General features: G+C 44.8%; 1 protein-coding gene across 2 annotated transcripts in view; it reads right to left on the reverse strand.

Annotated features, from left to right (window-relative positions):
- LOC142465726 (solute carrier family 22 member 6-B-like) overlaps nt 1-23716 on the reverse strand; it is a 51527-nt gene extending 27811 nt beyond the window's left edge. The window contains exons 1-10 of one of the 2 annotated variants that reach the window (XM_075569966.1): nt 20811-23716; nt 20376-20479; nt 17574-17728; nt 17168-17336; nt 16409-16532; nt 16064-16179; nt 15672-15886; nt 7317-7425; nt 7011-7211; nt 137-1359 (exon numbers count right to left, since the gene is read on the reverse strand). In XM_075569966.1, coding sequence (XP_075426081.1) covers nt 1212-1359; nt 7011-7211; nt 7317-7425; nt 15672-15886; nt 16064-16179; nt 16409-16532; nt 17168-17336; nt 17574-17728; nt 20376-20479; nt 20811-21197 — 1728 coding nt within the window. In that variant the 5' untranslated portion in view covers nt 21198-23716 and the 3' untranslated portion in view covers nt 137-1211. Of the gene's footprint in view, nt 1-136; nt 1360-7010; nt 7212-7316; nt 7426-15671; nt 15887-16063; nt 16180-16408; nt 16533-17167; nt 17337-17573; nt 17729-20375; nt 20480-20810 lie in introns of those variants that run through there. The other variant, XM_075569969.1, reaches the window with a different exon arrangement.
- Nucleotides 23717-26552: the final 2836 nt, after the last annotated feature.

The following is a 26552-nucleotide window of genomic DNA, read 5'->3' on the forward strand; positions in this document are numbered from 1 at the left end:
AGTTTCTGGATACAGAGGGAAAAGGGTCAGTTTCTGGATACAGAGGGAAAAGGGTCAGTTTCTGGATACAGAGGGAAAAGGGTCAGTTTCTGGATACAGAGGGAAAAGGGTCAGTTTCTGGATACAGAGGGAAAGGGGTCAGTTTCTGGATACAGGGGGAAAGGGGTCAGTTTCTGGATAATGTATCCCTGCAACATCCCAGGGGTCCCTAGTATAAGTATAAGGGGGGAAGCCCAGTTCATGCCCAAACCGCCCTAACCCTGGTATAGGGGTTCAGGAGTTGCTCCAGTCATGTATAAGACTGTGAGGCTTTTATTAATATAAAAATAAATCTAAGTCTACAGAGAATAAGGGATATGGCTAGTGGGGATGGAACAGGTCACATTTTCACTCTATCCCTCACACCAAAGACTTAGGACATTTTAATAAGAAAATGTATAAAGTATATTTTATTAAACTGATAGGTTTTAATATATAGTGTGCGGGTACATTGAAACCTAAGCTGGGTCTTTCACTGTTTGGACTCTGATGGGGGGCTTATGGGCTACCAGAGTGTGGTGCCATTAAGTCTGCCCTAGGCCCGTACATGAAAGTCACACTTGTGGTCAGAAGTGTGAATGCCACCTGGACAGGATGGCTGACTGAAGTACACATGTCCTGGGATGAATACAGGCCGGTCTGGCCAGTAGTCACCTTCCTAGACATGGAGGCACCAAGCCCTGGGGGGGTCTGCATATCAAGTTGGCGGTTGTGCCCTTGTGCCCTGCTGAAGCTCCAGGTGCCCGGCTTCACAAGACTGGCAAACAGCTGAGTGGCTACCAGTAAAGTTCCCATGCTGCGGGTTGGCAGTAATGCTGTGGGGCCGGCTTTGGAAGTTAGTAGCCAGCCCAGTGAGTGTTCCAAGCTGTGTTCCAAGTTTTAAGTGAGTTCTCAGTAAGTCATCTAAGATTCTCAGAGGCTAAGTGTCCAGTTTCAGTCTGCAGCAAGAAAGAATAGGGGCTTCCGCAGAAAGCTGCCTGGATATTTTCTGTCCTGTTTTGCAACTGTGATCAGGGTGAGGATTCCCTGCACTTAGGAGAGTCTAGTTTTGTATCCCAGGTCCAAGTAATTGTGTTTTTGTCCTGCTGTTTAACCCATTGTGTGTATGTCTGTTTCCATGAAATAAATCACAATTTGTTTTACTCTGGTTTTGCTCAATGAAATTATCCTGGTTATAAAGGTGTATTGTCCTGGTCTCCCGTGATAGTCAGTTTCCGGATACAGAGGGAAAGGGGACAGTTTCCAGATGCAGAGGGAACAGGGTCAGCTTTTAAGGACATATTGTCACTGCCCTGTGAGTCTTTCTTCACCAGAACGGACCTACAGAGAGATGGAAATCAAAGGAGAACCAGGGGATATGGTTATATGAGGCAAAAGGAGGAGTTATAGGGATCGGTTATATGGGGCAATAGGAGGAGATATAAGGAGTGGTTATATGGGGCAATATGAGTTATAGGCAGGGGTTATATGGGGCAATAAGTGGTGTTGTAGGGAGCGGTTATATGGATAAATAGGAGCAGTTATAGGGAGCGGTTATATAGCGCAATAGGAAGAGTTATAGGGAGAGGTTATACGGGGTAATAGGAGTTATAGGGAGTGGTTATATGGTATAATAGGAGTTATAGGGAGAGGTTATATGAAGTAATAGGAATTATAGGGATTGGTAATATGGAGCAATAGGAGGAGTTATAGGCACCGGTTATATGGGGCAATAGGAGGAGTTATAAGTATCAGTTATATTGAGTAATATGAGGAGTGTAGCAGGGGACTTATCCCTGTTCACAAATGTGCCTCTAATCCAGCAGTGTGGTGGTTAACTGCTGGTAGGCAATTAACTAACACCACCTGGCTGATTGCATGTGGTAGAAAAAGCCTGCCTTTGAGACAGGAAGTAAGACTCCTTAGCTCACACCTTAGCTGAACTAGGAGACAGAGCAGAGATTCCTTAGTCCACAACTTGGCTGAACCAAGGAAGGACAGATGTCTTGAGCGACAAGCTGACCACAAGACAAAAGGGGACAAGATTCTAACCTGGAGCCTGACATTTCCTGTGCACACAAGGGTGCGGTTCCAAGAGAGCAGAGAAGCTTCCCCTACAGCAGCCCAGCTAACAGATAAGACTTTTCGTATAAGACTATTATCTATGTCTATGTGTATTGATAAATCTCTCCATGATTTGGGGCTGGTAAATAGCTTAGCTAACCGCCCCAGTCAGAGGGGCTGAGCTACATATGTAGATAGTTTCCAAAGCAGAGATACGTTTTTTTGTTTGGTTTATTCTCTTATGTTGATTTTTGCTGTGTTTAAAGCGACAGGCACAATAAAGCCTTGTTTTAATTTCACCTTAAAACAGTCTCTATTGTGTACCTCTGCACATGTCCTCCTACATATGGTGTCAGAAGTTTGGGATGAGAGGTGGTCTTTGAAGTTAGGACCCAGAGATTTCCTGTGGAATTTTTTTTATGCTTTTTGCCTACAAACAGTCTGAGCAACATAAACAAAAAAAATCTCATGCAGCAGAGACCAGAGTTAAAGTGATACACACCCAGGCAGGAAACTTACACTGCACTGAAACTTACAAAACCACAGATGGACTCTTTTCCCCAATCCCAAGAGGAGAGAGAGAGAGACTGCTGAAGCAGGTAAACCTTATTTGCCTATCACAAAGTGTAATATGGTCATTGAAATAGGGGTTTTGCCTTCCAGCCATAGTCAGGGTTCAAGAAGTGAGTCAGCCCTTAAAAGGGATAGGTGTTTGTTGTTTTCAAAAGTTTTGCTGAAGCAGTGAATACAGATGGTGACCCACGAGCGGTACTGATTTTACAAATAAAGGATGCCACACCGCATAGGACTACCAGCTGTGAATGGAGTATATGCACAAAAGTGTGAAAATTGATGCAAGACTGTGCTGAAGCAGGGGAATTTTCAGCAAACAAATGCTGAGTGTAAAATTGCCCTACCGGGGAAAAAGGGATTGCTGAACTGTGTAAAAAGAATTCCAAAGCCAATTGCTGAGTGTTGAGTCACCCTGCCGGGAGTGAAAGAAATATTCCACTGCAAAGAATGTTTTTTTTCTGCAAGTAAAAAAGTCTGCCTATGTATCTTGGGAGTAAAACAGGCAACCAAAGTGTGAAGAGCGAATGCCATAATACCCAAAGATGATACTGAAAATGATTGAACTCAAGCAGAAAATCAAATTCTGTTGCTGAAGCGGTGGGATTGCACATGGCAAGTAAATGGTTTAAAGCAAATGCCTTTGCTGAAGCCAGAAAATAGGCAGCTAGCAAGCATTGTATTTAAAGAAATAGAACCCTGGGAATTTAAAATGGCCACCCAGCTGAAGTCAAATACAGACTCTGTAAAAATAGGGAAGAAAATTTGTTCCTGGTGTAAAGAACCCCACCACACGGAGCAGTGTCCCTTCAGGCCTTATTCAGACGATGAGAGTGAATGCATGCACAGTAATGCTAATGTTGTAAAACTTACCCAAGGAAAAAAAAAGTCTACAGAGAGGCCTGTGAGAGCTACGACCTCTACAAGCAAAATATGCCCACCTCTAGGACTACCACCATTTGGGGTTCTAGCAAATACAGTGACAACAGCTGCAATAGCGCCTCCTGAGGTCAGGAAGAAAAATATACCTGATAGCCCAAAATGGAGGACAAAATACAGTGTTCCTGTAATGAACCCTACCCCACGGAAGAGCGGCTCTTCCAGTCCGATGCGGAGGAAGACATCTCTTATGGGAAACCCAAACCGAGTCACACCCACAAAACACCCCAAGAATGGTGGGGGTGCCTGAACTCGGCACGAACCGAAAAGACCGCTCTCTATGATGACAAATATGATCGGCAAGAGAAAGAGCGGGAGCACAATGAAGCCGCTGAAGTATCAAATAAGGGAGACCCCAGTATTCCCGATGGGACAGAGTCATCCACAACAAAAAGGCGGAAAAAGAAAAGCGGTTCTTCACTTACCGTGGAAGGAACAGACACGTCCGCAGATCCTGTGGAGAAAAAGGGGGACCGAGATGCCCTGCAGCCTAGAGAAAATGGAGAAGTCGTCCCGCGGATAACCGAATATCCAGAGGGCCCAAGGCAGAAGTCGTGTACCCCAAAGAAGTGTCTGTCCGGTGCCAACAGTGAGGAACCCTCAACCAACCATCCCAGGGAAGCGGAGCCGGAACCGGTGTGTAACGATCCCTTCACCAGCCCTGGGGATGCCCTGAAGGTTGCCAGGCGTGACTGTGATCGGCTACGGGAAAATAACGTGAAGCTACAGAAAGATGTGCTCACAATGTACTCTTTGGCCAGGACAGAATTGGACGATCTCAAGACTGGGCTAGATACTGCAAACTCTACTATTACCGCCATGGATGAAAAGCAGAGCCAATCTGATAAAATGATGGCTAAGCTGAAGTGGAAGTATGAGGAGGCACTGAAGGAGATGACAGTCTTCCAGCAAGAGATGCACACTCTTCGCATAGAGCTGAATGCCTCACAACAGGAGGTCGACAGTGTCCGGACAGAGGTAGACGTATCTCAGAAAGAGGTTCATACACTCCGCAGAGCACTGGATGCCTCACATCATGAGATCAACATCTGCCACACAGAACTGGAAGTCTCCAGAAAGGAACTTCACAGTCTCACTGAGGAGCTGGACATTTCAAAGAAAACTATCCTACATCTTAACTTAGATCTCAAAGTCTCTCTGAAGGAGTTTCAGAACCTAAACCTGGAGATGGAAGTCTCACGCCAGGAGACAGCCCGCCTCCAAGCAGATGTGCAAAAATGGAAGATGGACTGCAAGGAGGCCCTGAATAGTACAGAGACTGAAAAAAGAGAAAATTTAAGATTAAAAAAAGAAAATTCTGAGTTTACAGAACACGTCAAGGGAAAGAATGAAAAACTGCATGAGCTTAAAGAAATAAATAAACTTTTGGAAGATGAAAAGTTTGAAGCAGAGCACCGACTGCAGAACCAACTGCAAGGTCTGCGTACGCACCTCCAGTATGCTGAGGAAAAGCAGCAAACGTTGAAGGAAGAAAAGCTGCAGGCTGCTAAAGAGGTACAAGCGCTGCAGGAACGTCTGAATACCCAGTACGTCCCCACAGAGCAGTATGAGGAGCTAAAGGCCATGCTGCATGTCTTCAGAGCATCATTGGAGGCGGAGCTTCGATACCAGGTGACTGTATGAGAGGGAGCATGAGAAGGCTCAGAAACTGGAGCAAGAGCTGGAGAGACAGAGAGACTGTTCCATTCCCTTGAGTCAGTACACCAAGGAGAAAACAAACGCAGCGGCAACCTTGACGACAAAAATTACAGAGCTCCAGAATATGAAGGAGACACCGATACAGACTCAGAGAAAGTAAAGTGCGCAGATAAATTCCCTGAGAAGAGACTTGCAAGACGCACTCAAACATATTGAGACTCTGCAGACCAGTAATTTACAGATTCCTCCAATACGGAAAAAGGTATTGGCTCTGCCTAAGCACCGGTATCCCACAGTAACTAATGCCTGTGAGGACAAGGGTACAGTGAGAGTTGGGGACTCCACGCACCTTCAAAACAAGATTACGAAGTTTGAGCCACCTAAGAAAGCACTAGCCAAAACTACAGCTGCCCAACAGGCAACAAACAGAGGTAGGAGTGCAGAATCAAAGCCAGAAGAATCCTTAGCTGAGGAAGCTGAAAAGATAGGACGTTCTCTGGAAAGGGAGGTGGAGGTGCAACTCAGTCCCAAAGAAGCTGAACTGGTGACTCCGTTGTGTGGAGGAGGTGCAGAAAGACTGCTTCAAGAGCGGAAAACTCTAAGGGCTAGTCCTAACTGCTCTACAACTGTTGCCATACAGTTTGTCTACAAAAAGAGGAGTGCCCGACGCAATGCAAATCTCATGACCGTGCACTCGGTAAAAAGACTTTAGTTGGAAAAAGTCCTCCTCGAGCGACTGAGGAGTGCTGATCTCAAGCACCTTCGGGAGGAGACAAAAATAAACTGGAGAAAGGGCTCCAATCCCAGCAGGACAGAGGGTTCTCTTCTTCCATCCACTCTCATTCAAGTCACAGAAAGATCTCGAATGAGAGTGAAAGGATGGGCTTTGGCCGTGGTAAGCCCGAGCTTCCCACAAACAGGGGAGGTATGTAACAGGGGACTTATCCCTGTTCACAAATGTGCCTCTAATCCAGCAGTGTGGTGGTTAACTGCTGGTAGGCAATTAACTAACACCACCTGGCTGATTGCAGGTGGTAGAAAAAGCCTGCCTTTGAGACAGGAAGTAAGACTCCTTAGCTCACACCTGAGCTGAACTAGGAGATAGAGCAGAGATTCCTTAGTCCACAACTTGGCTGAACCAAGGAAGGACAGATGTCTTGAGCGACAAGGTGACCACAAGACAAAAGGGGACAAGATTCTAACCTGGAGCCTGACATTTCCTGTGCACACAAGGGTGCGGTTCCAAGAGAGCAGAGAAGTTTCCCCTACAGCAGCCCAGCTACCAGATAAGACTTTTCGTATAAGTCTATTATCTATGTCTATGTGTATTGATAAATGTCTCCATGATTTGGGGCTGGTAAATAGCTTAGCTAACCAACCCAGTCAGAGAGGGCTGAGCTACATATGTAGATAGTCTCCAAAGCAGAGATAGGTTTTTTTGTTTGGCTCATTCTCTTATGTTGATTTTTGCTGTGTTTAAAGCGACAGGCACAATAAAGCCTTGTTTTAGTTTCACCTTAAAATAGTCTCCATTGTGTACCTCTGCACATGTCCTCCTACAAGGAGTTATAGGGAGCAGTTACATTTTGTAATAGGAGGAGTTATAGGGAGCTGTTATCTGGGATAATAGGAGGCGTTATACAGAGCGGTTATATGAAGATGGAGTAATAGGAAAAGTTATAGGGAGTGGTAATATGGAGTTATAGGGAGCGGTTATATAAAGTAATAGGAGGAGTTATAGGGAGGGGTTACATACTGACCTCTCCACCTCCGCTATGGTCTCAGGCAGAGCGACACCAAGTGTCTCTGGAAGCAAACAGGCAGCAATACCGGAAATGATGGGACAGCTGCCGTAAATAATGAGTGGGAGGTGATGGTAATAATCTGCGGTCATCTGAACCAGTGGAGCAATGATACCACCCACCCGCGCCATCATTGTACCCAGTCCCATGCCTGACTGTCTGCAAAGGAGAGGGCGATACAGTGACACAGGCAGAAGAGAGCTATGGGACATTTATTCTGTCCCTCCCACTCGGGAGTGACACGGTAACAGATAGGTCCCTTACCTGATGACAGTTGGGTACAATTCTCCGGTGTACAGATACAGACAGCTGAACGATGCAGCCAGACATCCCTTCCCAAAAACAGCCATCGAGGTTCGCACATTTTGAAACTCTAGGACAGACACATGCTGACTGTCACCAATGAAAAGTGTCATGAACTATAAGTCACTAATCATAATTGTCACTCACCACTACTGTTCTGTCAAGAGAGGATAGTCAGTAACCAGCTCTGTCTTACTGCCCTGTTTCTCACTTCAGGTTGATTGTTTCCCTATAGGTTTAATTATCCAAACCATTCTCCATTGTACCTGCCCCTCTCTGGCCACCTCTTTAAAGAGTCATCAAAGACTTCCTTTGTCCTTGTGGAGATGGGACCTTTAGAACTGAGCTCAGGAATCTAGGGCCCAGATCCACAGAGATCTGATTACTCAGTGCTAATTATGGGCGTTATTTTTCCTCAGGTTACCACATATTTACAAACCTAATTATATGAAAAAACAACAGCAGTTGTAGATCTTATTAGAAGAGGCTTAAGACCATGTTAATTTAGCACTACTTTGTGTTAGCTTCAAATAACATGGCTGGTGTTAAGTATGTCTTACCTAAAGGTGGCGCTATTCCCAACCATACCCTTAAATATGGGTTTTGCTGGAGAGGGAAAGGGAGAGGGATACCTGTACAACACTATGTGGAGAGTTACCTGTTCACAACACTGAACACACCTGAGATACTTGGGATATATGCTAATATAGCAGGGCCCCCATGGGTCCCCTTACCTCCGTGGGGAGCACGACTGCCGTCGGAGGGGTGCGCATGCACTCGGCGAGCGCCGGTAGCTACTGGGTAGGTTGCAAGCAGCGCGGGTCTCCAGGAAGGCGACCGGGTCGCCGGAGGTCCCCGGCGGGTCCCTTCACAGGGCGCCGCCATTTTGTGTATGATCAAGCATGCGCAAGATTTGAGCATGCGCAGTGTGGGCGCAACAGCGGCAGCTATTACCATGAAGTCTCCGCAGGGGAACTACAGTTCCCAGCAGCCTACGGTGCTGTGGTCTGATGGCGCGAACCAGCCAATAGGGCTGTAGCACTTCCCCTGCAGGAATGAGATACATTTCACACACTGTGGTTGCTGCAGGGACAGGCCCATAGATAGGGACACAGCCCCTGTAGCATTAGAGTGAGGGACACAGCCAGGAAGCGGCTGCATTCTGGTCTATGTGATCTGGGACCAGATCATCCAGCTGTTGCTGCAGAGACTATTGAAGGTGGTACACTCCACGCGGGACCCACCTAACGTAGAGGCAGAGGCTTCGCGGGTTACGTCAACGGATTCGTGGATCCCCTCTTGCGACATCAGCGCACCTGGGTGGGGACGCACCCGGCAGGTACCTCACTTCATCAAGTGCACCAACAATACACATGCTAGTGGAGCAGCGCTGTCTCACACACCTGGGTGGGTGTTTGACTCTGTGGACACCAAGGTGGTTGGGTGCCCAGGGGCACCTCAGTACATTGGGGTAAACCCTACTAGGGTGTGAACACGTTGTTGGGGAGTCACGGTGAGGGTTTACAGCCCTGCGAGGCCTGGGTGTTCTGTAGTAGTGTTCTTATTGTTCTGTGAATCTAGTAAACCTGATATATTATACTGATCTGTTTTTATTATATTGTCCTGCACGGGGTTATCCCACTCAGTTAGGATCCTGCGCAGCTGGAGGCTCTGTCAACCGACGGATCAGGTACACCCCAGGTTCACAGCAGCGGAGGCTCAGACCTCCTGTGAGCCCCAGATAAAGCAGCACATACACTGTAGCCACTATATCTCCCAGGGGGTGGAGTAAAGTGTGCTACAATTGGAGGCGCTGCTGAGAACTCAGCCCTGGGATGCCCTACTCAGCAAGTCTAAATTAGTGAACCAGTCAGAACCACCATGTTTACGCCCTCGCAGCAGCAAGTCCATGACTGGGCCTTAGAATTACAAGAACCTCTGCGACACGTGGTCGCTGTGGGATGAGTCGCCGCCCTCACATCAATTTTCGCAGGTGGAGGTGCTGTTGACCGATGGATCAGGTAGACCCTAGGCTCCCAGTAGCAGAGGCTCAGACTTCCGGTGAGCCCCAGGTAAAGCAGCACATACACCCTAGTCACTCTGGGGGATATGCACTAACAGTGAGCTTTTTGCGGCCGATTGGGAAATTTTTACTCGCCCGTTACAAAGTGAAGCCAAACGCGGGTTTCACTAGCAAGTGAAGCGCATTTTGGTCCTGGCGGGCAAAAATATGCCAGCTCACTCAAGCTGTTTTTTTCCTCCTGCTATCGTGCTTAAACTTGTAAAGCGCGATAGCTGATAGAAAAAAAAGCCGCCTGTAAGAGCTGCATGGAGACGCTGCGATCGTGAAGTATCAATATACATTTTAATAATAGTGTACATGAGCAGGGGGTCTCCTGAGCTGAACCGCATTGGTGTCAGCCTCGGGGATCCCCCACTTCATGAAATACAGACCCCGTTATGGGGTGCCGGTATCCTCTGTGCTTTTAAAGCTCCCGCATCACGTGACCGGGGGATTTAAATCCGGCCCCCTATGAGGGGGTCTCCTGAACTGAACCACATTGATTTCAGCCTCGGGGATCCCCTTCTTCCCAGAATTACAGACCCAGATATGGGGTTCCGGTATCTCCATTATTTACTTGTCACATGTTACGCAACGTGGACGCTTTAAAAATGGCGGCGACACTGGCATCCTATGCCCCATACCGGGGCCTGTAACTCGGGAAGCAGGGGATCCCTGAGCCAGAAATCAATACGGTTCAGCTCAGGAGAACCCCTGCTCCCGCACACTATTAAGAAAAAATACATTAAAGCAGCTTCATTACCTTAGTGGCTATCCGCTAAGGCAATGAAGGGGTTAAGGCACAATAGCATGTTTATTGGGGACAGGAATTATACTATAGGCTGGCGGTGGCCCTGGTGTGTTCTCCGCGGGTGTCCAGGGGCCCCATAGGGGTTCATGGGTGGTCCCCGCAGGAGTCCGGGGGTCCCTGCTTGCCTGCGGTACCAATCCTTTGCCCAAATAAAAACAAAACTAAACATACTTTTAAATAAATACACCCCCCTCTCTCCTCCGCCCCCTAACACATACAGTACAATAATGGTCAAAATTAATATTATCCACATATGGATAATAGTGCATTTGCCCATTTAAAATACAACATTAAGCAGCATAGATAAAGTAAATAAATCTTGCACTCACCCCTGCCACGCTGCCACGATGAAGGCCGTCCTCATCCTCATCACCACCCATGTCCTCCGTTGCCACAAACAATACAGTACATTAAAAAAACAATCTAATGTCCCCTGACCACTTAATCACCTTAGCGGTTAGTAACCGCTATAGTAATTAACGGGTTAACCCACCCTCTGCCACTACCCACCCAGGAGGCCTAACAGGCAACAACCCCCACCCTTCACCCATTCATTGGCACAGTGGGTACATCATGCACATATAATATGGGCATCATTTACCACTATAGCAAGAAATGGTGAAGGAATAAAAAAACAGGCCCAAATCAAAAACATTAGATAGCAAAAGAAAACACAGCACATAGCAAAAGAAAACACAGCACATAGCAAAAGAAAACACAGCACATAGCAAAAGAAAACACAGCACATAGCAAAAGAAAACACAGCACATAGAAAAAGAAAACACAGCACATAGCCAATTAAATAGATAACAAATGCCAATAAGCAACCCCCCCCTGAAAGAAACTATTTAAAACATCACTTAAAAATGACATCTTACTAACTAAAACTAAACATTAAATTGGCCAAACATTTCTAAACAAAGAAGCAAAATACATTTAAAATACATAAAAGCAAGCATTTGCAAAACCAACCATTGCTTGTCCCCTGTATGTATGTATATCCATATAGAGACATACATAAATACAGTGGCAATGAATGGCATTAAAAAAAATGCAATCACAATAAAAATAAAAAAATAAAAAAACCAGTAAAAGAAAAATAACATACATTCTATGCTTTTCCTTACCTTTAGATGTCTTCACCCCCCGATTCCTGGGGACACCGCAAGCTCTCGAACCAATCCACGAACCAAAACAGCAACAGGCCACAGGTAAAAAAAATCCAAAGTCCTTTTCTTCTTTCTTTTTCTTCATCTGTAATTTGTAATCCAATTTCGGGGTCTTCAGGGTCTTCTGGGGTCTTCTTCTTCATCTGTATCTTCTTCCATCTTCAGCAGGCACGCCCTTTAGTCCTATTGGAGGGGATCCTCCCTCCTCGGCTTTTTGCAGTCAAATGAGGCTGCATAGGCTTTTATAGGCTATGACGTCACATTTTCGGCAAGTGGTTCAGCGAAAACCAAGTGTCTTTTTTTTTTTTGGTAACGTCATGTGAAGGAAATGAAGCCAGCCAATCAGAATTGCTGTGCTTTCTTTCCCTTTAACATGAAGTCATCAAAAGCAACATGGCTGCCGTCACATGGTACTTGAGCCAATCAGATTGTGGGAACTATATCCCCAATCTGATTGGTTGCTGAAGATCATGTGACTCCCTTTGGATGACGTCACATCCTTTCTCCCAAAAACTCTCAGATTGGGGATATTGTAAAATATATTTATATATATTTTATAGGCCTATAAAAGCCTATGCAGCATCATTTGACGGAAACAAGCAGAGGAGGGAGGACCTCATCCTCCAATAGGACTACAAGGGCGTGCCTGCTGAAGATGGAAGAAGATACAGATGAAGACCCCCGAAGACCCCGAAATTGGATTACAAATTACAGATGAAGAAAAAGAAAGAAGAAAAGGACTTTGGATTTTTTTTACCTGTGGCCTGTTGCTGTTTTGGTTTGTGGAATGGTTCGAGAGCTTGCGGTGTCCCCAGGAATTGGGGGGTGAAGACATCTAAAGGTAAGGAAAAGCATAGAATGTATGTTATTTTTCTTTTACAGATGAAATTTTTTTTTTTTATTGTGATTGCATTTTTTTTAATGCCCATTCATTGCCACTTTATTTATGTATGTCTCTTTATGGATATACATACATACGGGGGACAAGCAATGGTTGGTTTTGCAAATGCTTGCTTTTATGTATTTTAAATGTATTTTGCTTCTTTGTTTAGAAATGTTTGGCCAATTTAATGTTTAGTTTTATTTAGTAAGATGTCATTTTTAGTGGTGTTTTAATTAGTTTCTTTCAGGGGGGTTGCTTGCTTTTTAATAGTGGCTTCTTTTTGGTAGTTAGATTTTGTCTGATGGTGTTTACTTTGAGCTTTCATTTATTTATTAATGGTTTTGTTTTGGTGTTTTAATTGTTAATTGTGAATGGGTGAAGGCTGGTGGTAGTTGCCTGGGGAGGATGTTTAGGCCTCCTGGGTGGGTAGTGGCAGAGGGTGGGTTAACCTCTTAATTACTATAGTGTTTACTAACCGCTAAGGTGATTAAGGGATTAGCACACATTAGATTGTCTTTTTTTTATGTACTATATTGTTTGTGGCAACGGAGGACATGGACGGTGATGAGGATGAGGACGGCCTTCATCGTGGCAGCCTGGCAGGGGTGAGTGCAAGATTATTAACTTTATGCTGCTTAATGTTGTCTTTTAAATGTCCAAATGCACTACTATCCATATCTGGATGGATGGCGCATACCAATGAAAGTCTTAGCAAGGAAATGGAGAGTGCTCCAGCCAGTGCTTTTGACATAGAAAATATGGAAGAAAATATCATTGAAATGAACGTGGCATTGGTGGGCGGGGGGTGGTGGGGGGTGTATTTATGTAAAAGTATTGTTTATTTTTTGGGGGACACACGATTGGTACTGCAGGCCGGCAGGGTCCCCGGGCCCCCGCGGGGATCACCTAAGGGCCACAGACTCCCGCAGAGATCACCCGAGGGCCCTCGGACTCCCGCAAGGATCACCCGGGGACACCCGCCGGCCTGTTGTATTAATGGTGTGCTGACAAAAAGGTAAACAATGCTTTTCTCCAGCTCTTTTGGATCAGCCTTTAGCTGGTGCAAAAATCTGGCGTGCTTTTAAACTACGATTGATTTATCACTGCTTAGTTAATCCCGCGGACTGTGTGTTTGCTGTTTTTTGCTTGATCGGACGATTTTTTTTCACATGCCTGAAAAAATGCCGTTTAAAGCTGATAAAGCGCTGTTATCACTGCTTAGTGAATCGCGCAGCAGGCAGTATTGGTCTTAAAAGGCATTTGTCTGTCTTAAAACCAGTTATCACTGCTTAGTGCATAACCCCCTATATCTTCCAGGGGGTGGGTGAAAGTGCGCTACACTAATATGGATATGCAAAGCATATTTAAATGATTGAAATCAGCACATAGACCAGGTATCTCAAGTATATTCAGCTTTGTTCACAGGTATCTCTCTCTATATCCTTTCTCTCACTCTTACTCTCACTATCATTTCTCTCTCAATCCTTTCTCTTTTTCTCTCTCTATCCTTTCTCTCTCTATCCTTTCTTTTGCGCTCTCTCTCTCCTTTCTCTCTTGCGCTCTCTCTACCCTTTCGCTCTTGCGTGCTCTCTCTATCCTTTCTCTCACGCGCGCGCTCTCTCTATATACATTCTCTCTCACGCACTCTCTCTCTATCCTGTCTCTTGCACTCTATCTAGCCTTTCTGTCTCATGCGCTCTCTCTATCCTTGCTCTCTCGCGTGCTCTCTCTTTCTCTCTATCCTTTCTTTCTCAAGCTTTCTATACTTTCTCTCTTGTATGCTCTCTCTATCCCCTCTCTCTCTCTATCCTTTCTCTCCATCCTTTCTCTTTCTCTCTATCCTTTTTCTCCCTCTAGCCTCTCTCGCTCCTTTTTCTTCTCTCTCTCTCTCTCTCTCTCTCTCTCTCTCTCTCTCTCTCTCTCTCTCTCTCTCTCTCTCTCTCTCTCTCTCTCTCTCTCTCTCTCTCTCTCTCTCTCTCTCTCTATCCCTTCTCTCTCTTTCTCTCTCCTTTCTCCCTCTCTCCTTTCTCTCACGCGCTCTCTCTCTATCTTTTCTCTTTCTCACACACACCTTTTTCGAGATTACCTAACTCACGCCCTGCATTACCTTTACCAGGCTTCTGTGGATATGTGTTGTTTTGGGGTAACACCTATTTGCATCTTATTAGCTGTTATAACAGCTTTTATAGCTAGCACAATCACCTTTCCGGATGTAAACACCACTTTACACTGTGTGAAGAAAGGAAGATTTCAAGCCTAAATCTTAATTATGCTATATTCTCTATATACATTTATATCCAGCATGTAACTAGTTAAAATAAGTAATTTAGTATTAAATTAGAAATGATATTGGAAAATTATTAACTGCCTCTGCAAAGATAAGAAGATAAATCAGTCTTAAGACAGGCCGGTGTAAAAATGTTTTGTCTGCTGAGTTGAATAGTATATGGTCAAGAGTTTGGAATCAAAGTTTAGTTAAATAGTGTTAAAAGACAATATAATTTATAATAATTGTTTGTTCTTGTATAGCGCCACTAGTTTTTTTAACGTAGCGCTTTACAGAGACATTTTGCAGACACAGTCCCTGCCCCGTAGAGCTTACAATCAATGTTTTTGGTGCCTGAGGCACAAAGAGATAAAAATGACTTGCCCAAGGTCACAAGGAGCCGACATTGGGAATTGAACCAGCTTCAAACCCAGTGTCAGTCAGTGTCTTTACTCACTGAGCCACTCCTCTCTAATAATATAATAGCGATGGATCTTAAAAGATAAGGAACATACTGTAGGATTACCTATAGTTACTTAGTGACAGAACAAAGAAGGGTCTTCTAAATCAATTTGTTCTAATATTGATGATTGACTAAGACGATTTTGGCTGACAGTGAGAAAAACACGTATTGCTCAAATCTATACAGAGTGTATTTGAATTTATAGAATTCAGAATCATTTAATATCTCCAAGCTCAGAATAACTAAGGATTCTTCACTCTATAACTAGATTCTATATGCCTGAATGATGTAACCAACTGAAATGATGCTGTGAAAGATGTTTTCTATTGTCTCGGAATAAATTGAGAAAAGAACCGGACCGTGGACTATTTGATACTGTATATATTGAAAGGTGGGACATTTATTTGCACCCATCTAATGAGCAAACATTTCCTGTGTTAATGAGCTTTGAATATACATGTTAACACTTAATAAGGTGTTAACTTAGGTTAGCGCCTCATTAAGGCATTAACGGACCTCTATGAATCTGGGACTAGATGAGATCTGACCAGTGATCTGTACAATGGTATTACCAACTTCCTTTTCCATCAGGAAATTGGATCTTTAGGACTGGACACTAGGTCTGACCAATGGTTGGAAAGGTGGAATCAATGCCTTCTCACCTTGGGGCACAAATATGTTGACCAAGATAGCAGTTCCAGCCAGGATCAGGGTGGCAGCTTGCAGGACGCGGCGGCCAACATACGCCATCACAAAGTAGGAGACAAATTTAGCCGGGATGTCAACTGCACCGAAGATTACCTGGATAAGGTAGATGTTGAGGCCGAAATTTTGCAGGTCCATTGCCAGCCCATAATAGGCAAAGCTGGTGGAGAACCTGAAAGGAGCAGGAATGAGCGGGGAACGTACAAAAAGGAGCTGTGGAATTTGGATTCTGTCCCTCCCACTGACTTGTGACACAGAGAGAAGGAAGCTATGGCCCATCCAGTTTGTCTCTCCCATAGCAGTGTTACACAATGACACAGACTCATGTTCAGAGCAGTTTAGCACTTACCAAGCAGAAGATATACACCAGGATATCCGTCTCACCATAGGTGTCCTAACCAAGTCTATCACAGAATAAGTTGTCTTAACAGCATTGATTTCTCTCTGCATGTTAGACTTAAGAATCTGGAGAGGAGTGAGAGAATTAAGCAGATCAAAGCATCACACACACACTGGTAAAACTATAACATGTATTTACCGCACAGGAACAGCAGGGGCAGCGACAGCGCCAGCTTCTCCCTTACACATACTGCTACACCATGACGTACACACAACACAGGTAAAGTATGGGCAGCAGTAGTGCCAGCCTTTCTCTCACACACATACAGTATACACTGCTAATATCCCACTATACCTCCAGTGTGAGATTCTCCCCCTCTTCTTTCTTCCCATTAATCTTGGCAACATTCTTCAGCAACTTGACGGCTTGGTCGGGTTTCCCAGAGAGAACAAGCCAGCGGGCAGATTCAGGGATCCACCTTGGTAAGGAGAGAGAGCGGTATGTTCATCCCATCATCATGACCATCGAGTCTTCCCAAATCTGTGCCAGTGGAGGTCGCCATTTGTTGTGGCAATTTTAATCATGATGGCTGGATGCTAAAGGTACCTAATTAGATTTGTACTTGTGTGTTTCATTATATGTATGTGTGCATGTGTGGATAAAGTGGGAGATAGAGATATGGAGATGGATGATTTGATACATATTCTGTAAATATATGGATGGAAGTCGGATGGATAGATTAATGGACGTCAGAATGTGTGAATGGAAGGCAAGATGGATATACTGTATGTGATGATAGATAGAGTTAGGATGGATGGATTAATTGATTGATTGATGGATTAAATGATGGATTAAATGATGGATGGATGAATTAATACATTGCTAGATGGATGAATAGATTTATGGATAAAATAATGGACGGGTGGGGTGATGTGTGGATAGAAGAATGGATGGATGGATTAATGGGCGGATGGATTGAGATTGATTAATTAATTGATAGATGGATGACCCTGCAGAGAGATTCCCCTGTGGTTTCTTCATGGGTTTTGGAACCTCATCCTTGGATGTAAATACCAAAGGGGAAAAGGGGGAGCAGAGATATATTTTCCATACCAGGAATACAAAAAGAAGAAGAAGAATGGCAGAGATGCTGCCAACTGCAGCCAGTGCCAATCCCGGATCAGGAACGCCAGCCCCACCAGGACCAGCTGACCCATGGTATAGCAGTACCCAGTGGCTGTACTGGTGAAGGCACGAGTCTCTGTGGGGATCCACTCGACAACTGTCGAGAAACAACGGGTTAATAACAGCTCTGTATAACTCTGCCTATTGCTCAATTAAACTGCTCGCTAAAACTAATCCTATTTCTCCAAATAACCGCTCCCTATAACTCCTCCTATTGCACCATATAACCTTACTCTATAATTCCTATTGCTTCATAGAACACCTCCCTGCAACAACTATTGCTCCATATAAGTCCTCCTATTGCTCCATATAGCCATCAGATGGTAACACTTACTCAGAGAGTAGGCATTGAGCACAATCCCGGAGAGCGCAGTTCCGGTAAGGAAGCGAAAGACACAGTAAAGGATGTAGTTTGGTGCAAACGCCGCACAGGTTCCGCTCACAGCCATCTGCAGGTACGACCAGATATTCAATGGTTTGCGACCGAACCTGCGGTTGAGGAAATATACCCAGTAAGAACATGATTTCTTTCTAATGAGTGAGAGTGTCTACTAATGAGTGAGACTGCCTACTAAAGAGTGAAACTACATTCCATTGAGTGAGACTACCTGCCAATGAGTGAGACTGCTTCCTAATGAGTGAGACTGCCATTTAATGAGTGAGACTACATTCCAATGAGTGAGACTGCCTTCTGAGTGAGACTACATTCCAATGAGTGACACTGCATCCCAATGAGTGAGACTGCCTTCCAATGAGTGAGACTGTCTTCCAATGTGTAAACCTGCTTTCTGATGGGAGTAACTGCCTTCGAATGATTGAGACTGCCTTCTAATGATTGAGACTGCCTTAGAATGAATGAGGCTGCTTTTTCTTTTTTTTTTGTGTATTTGTTATTTATATTTTGGATTTTTTTGGAAAGGGGACAGAAAATAAAAGGGGAGGGGAATAGGGGTACAGTACCACAACATATAATATTAACATCGTAGGGTAAAATAAAATAAAAATCAGGCAATAACAACCACAACAACCCACAACAAAGAACCGCCAAATCACTAAATATAATTTCGACTCTCTACCCAGTTCTAATCATATATAACCCCTTGAGGACCGTGGTTACCAGACTTTATGGCAATGTCTAGTTTTATGTCTAAGATACGCTATTGATTTGTCCATTGCTTGGACCTCATTTAATCTCTGTATAATCTCTCTTCTAGATTGAGTTTGAGTGGGTTGAGTTTTTTCTATGCCCCTGCAATTGAGCGTCTTGCCGGAGTCAGAATATGTAGCAATAGTTTACTTGTGTTTCGGTTTACATTTTCAAGAGTTTTCCCCAGCACCATGTAAGTGGGTCTAGAGAGATCCTTATCTCAATCATTTCTCGTATTAGGTTCTGCACCATTACCCCAAATCTCTGTATTTTTGGCCAGAACAACCAGATGTGGGCCATAACCCCCACACCTTCACGTCCTCTCCAACAGAGATTTGCCATCCCAGGGAAGATCTGTCTTAATCTTTGAGGAGTGTAATACCATCTAAAGATAATTTTATATATACTGTATATTCTTTTGTTGTTGTGCAGATGGATGTATTCGTTGCATTATCCCAAATATCTTCCCAGTCCTCCCATGTAATCTCTGTCTGAAAATCCTGGGTCCATTGCTCCATATACACTGGCGACACACTTTATTCGAGCTCGGCTAGTCCCACGAATTCGGGTATACCCGGGTGTATTGAGGTTTGTGACTGTTTTCTGCCCGAGTGCATTGAGGTATTTTCCAGGCAGGGATTGAAGCATTTTATTCCCGCTGGCTGCAATACTGCACAGTATATATATATATATATATACTGCATTACAATTCATGAATTTATGCCATCTGGTAGACACGCGAAGCATTGCAGCCTATTAAATCCTAATCATTATCATTTAACAGATCAGCCGCCCGTCAGCCAGGCATGAACCCAGGCTGGGAAGGCAAACGCAACGGGGCTTGTCAGAGGTGAGGAGCGGCACATTCCAGGTATCTGCCAGGTACATACTGGGTATTTGCTCGAATAAAGTGTGTCGGTGCAGTAACGGTGGGTGCATGAGATATTTATATCGAGAGGGGTAAAATCCGGATATAAAATTGAGATAAGCCCCCTTTGATAATTACAATTCTTGCATAATTCTTCAAATCTAGTGCATTCTGAGAAAATCCCGCTCATTAACCCCTGCCTTATAAAATGACAGACTTGTACAAATCTAAACACCTCCGATCCCATAAAATCATATTTATGACAAAATACCCCGAAAGTTATTATTCACCTTTGAGTAACAAATCCCCAAATATTGTTAATATTCTTGGCCTTCTTCCATAGGTCGAAACTATTGGTATGCAAACCTGGACCAAAATCTGGACTATCAAAAATGGGGAGAAGTCTCGAGGGGGTTGTTTTTATTTGATATTGAGATTAAGCCCCTTGCCAACTAAAGGTAAATCTTATAACCGCCGAATCAAAATGGCTCGGTCTCAAATATTTTACAAACTTTTAATTCCACAAAAGAGCAGGTTAAGCTACTGAGTTATTGAAGGTTTTTTCTAGGTCTACCCACCTAAATTGGTTTTTCTGGGAGTGCCAAACAATTATCTGCTTCAGATGGGATGCCAAAAAATATGTTTTAATATTTGGGACTGCCAGTCCCCCTCTTTCTTTTGGTGCGGGCATGATAGATCTTGCTACTCTTGGACTTTTATTACCCCATATAAATGGTATCATTTTATTTTGTAAAGCCCTGGCTCGGCTCCGGCGTCAAATGACGCCACGGGCTCATGTGGTGTTGTGTTGCCATGGCAACGCGACATCACATGACCCCGTGGCGTTATTTGATGCCGGGTTGCCATCGCGACACGTCGCCTAACACAAAGGTAAGTAGAGTTACAGAGGCCTCGTGCTGTCCCCCGGCACTTAATTTAAATGCCTTCAGGGGAACACGGGGCTTCTATAAGCACTGAGCCCCCCTGGAAAATCTTGCGCCCCCCAGTTTGTGCACCCCTGGTATAGGGCTCAGAAATGTCTGAAAACAATGAGTGAGACTGCCCTCCAATTGGTACTGTGGTAAGTCTGATTTACCTGGGGAGATTTGGTAAAGTCTTACTTGTCTGAGAGACCCCCAAATACGATAGACCCAAATAGCACCCCTGCCATGTAAATGGACTGAGCCAACTGACTCATTCTGCGGAGATCACAGACGAGGTTCCACTGCAAGAAAATAGGGGAGAACCAAGGGTAAAGGTGGAAGGAGGGAGATTGGGGAGGAAGAAAGAGAAAGGGAAGAAAGAAACGGAGAGAGGGAAAGGAAGGGAGAGATTCAGGGGGAGGCAGAGATATTAGAGAAAGAGAGGGTAAGGGAAGTAGAATGCATGAGGGAGAAATTAAGTAGTGGAGGTTGAGTGAAGTGGATACAGAGAGAGAGCGGAGTGATAGGCAAAGTAGAGATATGGAGAGTGAGAGGAAAGGGTATAGTGGGAGAGAGACAAAGAGAGAGAGAGACAGAGAAAGAGGACATATGACTTCATGCAAATCCACTCACCTTGGTTATAATTGTAGATGAAAACTCGGTGCGATCGTACACCCAGCCATCTGTGCAGGATTCAATCTCTATGGTGCTAACATTAGCAGTAGTGTTGTGTAGCATCTGAGGCTGGGGGCTAGTGAACCTCAAGCAGGTGGAGGTCTTTCCCATGGAATCCATAGGAAGGAAATCCCGTAGCACAACCAGATCCTCCGTAAAATTGCCCCCTGCTTTTTCTTCCCACGACCCATTGAGCCTGCAGCGGTGACCAGGAATGGCAGCTGTGAAGTTCTGTATAAGGTTGTGGCTGGCCAGCATCAACATGGGGAGGCTCAGTAGGACAACATGTATGATTTGGTAACGCCCCATCCCACCCACCATCACCAAAAGCTCCTGAAAAGCCATGGCTTCTAATATCTCTCAGGTATCCCAGCCGAGGGCTACTTAGAGCATTGAAGCTTGCATGCAGCCATAGGATGCTCCCTTAAACCCAGACAGTGGCTGGTTTGGGGGGAATTGTAGTTACAAGCAGCCAAGAGGTCTCAGTCTAAGGGCATTAAGATGCTCCTCTAGTCCCACTGGAGACAAACAGAAGAATCTGCTGGGAATTCTGTATATTTTATCAAGTCTGGTTAAAGTTTTACCAGGGTTTTGAGGCATTAAGAAGGGTAAAGAGCAACTGTAGGTGATAAGTATAGGGTCAGGGGAGTTTTATTACAAAACACTTCTCTGACCTAAGTCCATGCAGTACTGTATGTCTCTTTCACTATAGGGTGAGACAATGACACATACAAAAGTGAGATATGGGAAATGGAGCCGGTCCCTCCCCCTGCAAGATGATGCAGTGACACAGAATGGAGCATACTTTATATATTTGCTTTGTCCACTTCCATAGAAAGACAGGTAGATAGATAGACAGACAGATAGAAAGACAGTGTGAGGATCAGGTGCTGGCGTCACCCCCGAGATCGCAGCATCAGCAGCAGACTACGCTCCAGACTTTGATGCAAACTGACTGCTGTTATCCCTCGTCACTACCTGCTTGCGGCGCTCTCTCAGCAACGAATGAAGAGGCTGATTCTTGCAGCAGCTTTTGCTGCTGCACTCCTCTATGATTGGCTCATCTCCCTTTATATGCTCAGCTAGTGCTGCAGCAAATTGACTGAGCATAGTCGCTACCTTCCTGTGTTGTCATGCTTGTCACAAGCACTTAACTCCTGCCTTGCCTTGCCTGCTTCGCTGTCATTTATATTACAGTTCAACGGAACCTTGACTTTTCCGTCAACGATCCTGTCTATCTACAACCCTCAACAACGGCTAGTGACCCCAACGATCCATACCTCCTCCGACCAATGACCACGGCAAGTCATACAATGATCCTCCCTTCTCCAACTCTGACCCAGCTACCCACGACCATGACATTCCGGACCCTATCTAGCGGCTTTTGGTCGGTGTTTTTGTATTCCCACATCGGCCTCGCGGTTCAGTCCAGTTTGTGGCGGCACACGTTATAGTGTGCTCAGCCCCACAAACATGGACCCCGCTGAGGTGGATCGAGTTCTGACCCTGCACGCCAACATGCTTGAACAAATGCAGCCGTACATAGAGCATAACAACCAGATGGAGCAAATCCACAGCGCGGTACTGCCAACCGCAGATCTGGTACCGCGTGCAGCAGTTAAACCTACCTCCCTAGGTCCCGACACCAAGTACTACTCATGCCGCCTGTGAGCCCCATCTCCCGACGCTTAATCGCAATGGCGGAGATCCCCTCAGCTGTCGTGGGTTTCTAAACAATGTTTTATTCAATTTTAACTTTCTCCATCTCGCTTTGTGTCTCAGCGTTCTAAAGTCGCCTATATCATATCGCTGTTAACTGACGACGCCCTGGCGTGGGCATCTCCTATCTGGGAGAGACGACCAGATCTTCACTCAGGAGCTCCGAAGGCTTTTTGACCCTCCAGGACGCAAAGTAATGGCCACTTCTTCCCTCCTGCATATCTCTCAAGGCAACGAGATGGTGACCCGCTACAGAGTTGAATTTCGGACCCTCGCAGCAGGGACTCGATGGAACGACGAAGCACTAGCAGCAGTTTTTTGGCAGGGCCTTACGGAGAATCTAAAGGATAACCTCGCCACACTAGAATGTCCTAATAATTTGGAGGATCTCGTCACCCTGTGTATCCGCATGGATCAGTGTCTTCAGGAGAGAAGAGTGGAAAGGTCCAAGCGCCGAGGAGTTACACGTTCTTTTTGTAATCTTCCAGCGGTTCCCGTTACCGAGAATTCCCTGGATCCAGATGAAGCAATGCAGCTCGGGGGTAACAATCTATCAGCCAGCGAGAAGCAGCGCAGATGTAATTTTGGGCTCTGTATGTATTGCGGTACTGCCGAGGATCAGGCTCTCCGCTGCCCAAACAAATCAGGAAACGTCAAATTCCAGTGAGAGACGGGAGAATCACACTGGGAACATTACGTACTTCCCTCTTCTTTACCTACTAAGGTGATGCTGCCTATCAAGTTGACCGGGAAATCTTTCACGGCCAAAACTGTGGCCTTTCTGGACTACGGGTCAGGTGGTAACTTCATCGACCAGGTTTTTGCGGAGAAACACGGCATTCCATTGATACAAAAAAAAATCTCTGGCAAGATTGGAGGCGATCGACGGCAGACCACTACAGGCCCCGTACATTTCATTGGAGACGGCTCTGCTACAGTTGGAGACAGGTATGGATCATATGGAAATAGTCTTTAGTTTATTAAATGCATTAACCACCTTCACAGACCATTTAGAAGGATCCGCTACCTTTTTGGTTAAAGCAATGATGGGGGCCAGAATGGAAGAAAAGTTCTTAATAAATCGGCGGTAATAATTAGCAAATCCCAAAAACTGCTGGATCGCCTTCAGGCTGGTGGGACGAGGCCATTACACTGGCGACACACTTTATTCGAGCTTGGCTAGTCCCACGAATTCGGGTATACCCGGGTGTATTGAGGTTTGTGACTGTTTTCTGCCCGAGTGCATTGAGTTATTTTCCAAGCAGGGATTGAAGCATTTTATTCCCGCTGGCTGTAATACTGCACAGTATATATATATATACTGCATTACAATTCATGAATTTATGCCATCTGGTAGACACGCGAAGCATTGCAGCCTATTAAATCCTAATCATTATCATTTAACAGATCAGCCGCCCATCAGCCAGGCATGAACCCAGGCTGGGAAGGCAAATGCAACGGGGCTTGTCAGAGGTGAGGAGTGGCGCATTCCAGGTATCTGCCAGGTACATACCGGGTATTTGCTCGAATAAAGTGTGTCGGTGCAGTACATAACGGCTTTGCCTTTATCTGGTTCCATGGCTAATCCGATATCTGAAATTATGTATCCGAGGAAGGTGGTACTGGTTGGTGGAATTGGCATTCTTCAAACTAGAGGCGATTCTCCCGTAATCGTTTTAGAACCTGCTTCACATGCTCTCGATGTTCCTGTGCTGATTTTGAGAAAATCAGAATTTCATCCAAATATATGATGACATATTTGTTGAGAAGGTCCCTAAATATCTTGTTCACAAAGTTCTAAAATACAGCAGGATCGTTACAGAGTCCGAAAGGCATAACCAGATACTCGTAGTGGCCGTCCCGCGTATTTAAGGTCGTCTTCCATTCATCACCCTGACGAATTCTGACCAGATTATAAACCCCTCGCAAATCTAATTTGGTAAAGATAGAGGCTCCTTGCAACCTGTCAAACAATTCGGAGATGAGTGGTAACGGATATCAATTTTTTTACCATGATTTTTTAAGTCCTCGGTAGTTGATGCACGGCCGTAGCATTCCATCTTTCTTTTTAACAAAGAAAAACCTTGCGCCCGCAGGGGAAGTAGATCTCCGAATGAATCTCCTCTGGAGGTTCTCCGGAATGTACTCCTTCATGGCACGGTTCTCCGGAGGTGAAAGTGGATAGGAAACTCCATGGGGAGGCACCAACCCGGGCAAAAGAATGATAGGACAGTCAAAGGACTGGTGCGGCGGCAGTTCCTCGGACTGAACTTTAACAAAAACATCCTGAAAGGTGGAGTAGATATTAGGAAGGTTGGATTTCATATCCACTGGTATCGATACCCCAGCTAACGTTTGTGATGGAACAGAACAGTTCTTAAGACAATGAGAGCACCAATTTCTGAGTTGAGACATCGACCAATCTACTACAGGGTTATGGAGTTGCAGCCACGGTAACCCCAGAATTACATCAAGAGTGGGGGGGGGGCAGGGGGGGTGAATTACGTCCAGATATGGATAATAGATTATTTGCAAATTATTAAACACAACATTAGCCAGTCAGCATAAATAAAGTCAATAAAAACCATTCTACTTTCCTCAGCCAATGTGAAGGTCATCCTCGTCAGCTTACTGCAGGTCCACGTCCTCCGTTGCCAGAAAAAATACATAGCAAAATACATTCTAATGGCCCCTAACCCCTTAATCACCTTAGCGGTTAATAACCGCTATAGTAATTAAGGGTTTGACCCACCCTGCCCCGCTACCCAACCGGGAGGCCTAACCACCCACACCGGACCCACTATACCCACCCTTTACCCATTCAGTGGCATAGAGGTACATCATACCCATATAATATAGGCCTGATTACTATTACTATTACTATAGCACTCAATGGCCACCCTAATCAAAATACATGAAAGACACAATAATAAACTATACAAAAACACCTAAACACCCCAATTTACTAAATAAAAACACTAGCCAACAAATGCAATTAATAAAAGCACTAGCCAGCACAACAATAAATTAATTCAACCATTAACCAACAAAGCAATTCATTAATAAAACAATTCGGCAACACAACCATTAAAAGCAGCACCCAACGCAAGACATCCTTAATTAAAAAAGAAAATCAATTGAAAAAAAAATGTAAAATAATGCAGCAAAATGACAAACAATTACATCCACACAATAAACACACATAGAAAAAATCACCCTCAATACAAAGTAAGCAATTAAAAAATAATTATTTGGCTAATAATTTATTGATCTGTACCCTAAAATGGTACAGATTAATACATTATCAGTCAATGTGCAATGAAAAAATTAAAAAAAATTAAATAAATCAAACCGAAAAACCTGTAAAAAAAATACATTTACAGTACATACATTCAATATTTTACTTACCTTTAGAAGCGCTGGCCCTCCGACTCCCGGGGAATCAGGAAGCTCACGTACCGCAAAGGCCTGAAACTGCATCCGATGCCACCCGCCATGAAGATCCGGATCAGGTACCTAAATTCTTCTTTCTTTTCTTGTCAATCCACTTCTTCTATCTTCTTCTGTAATTATTTCTTAATTTTCTTAATCTTCTGTCTTCATCTGTTAATCCAAAACCCCAATGGTAGATCCACAACACAATGTTATCTCGTCGGCTTCTTGGGTTCAAATGAGGCGTCACAGCCATAAATATGGCATGTGAAGTCACATTTGGGCGGGAAATGTTTCAACAGCAATCTGGAGGCCCACAGACACTGATGGATGCCCCCCCGGGATGCACTGTGGGGCCTGCGGACACCCGTCGGGACCACCCGGGGACCCCTGTAGGACTGTGGTATTAATCGTGTGTGTAAAAAAAATAATAATGGTTTTATGGGGGGGGGGGGGGAGGGGCGCACAGGGGGTGGGTGGTTTATGTATTAGATATTGTAATGTTTATTGGGGGCCTAGGAGGTGGGTAGTGGGGCTGTTGTGTGTGTA

Source organism: Ascaphus truei, chromosome 14 (genome assembly GCF_040206685.1).
Source record: "Ascaphus truei isolate aAscTru1 chromosome 14, aAscTru1.hap1, whole genome shotgun sequence".
NCBI lineage: Eukaryota > Metazoa > Chordata > Amphibia > Anura > Ascaphidae > Ascaphus > Ascaphus truei.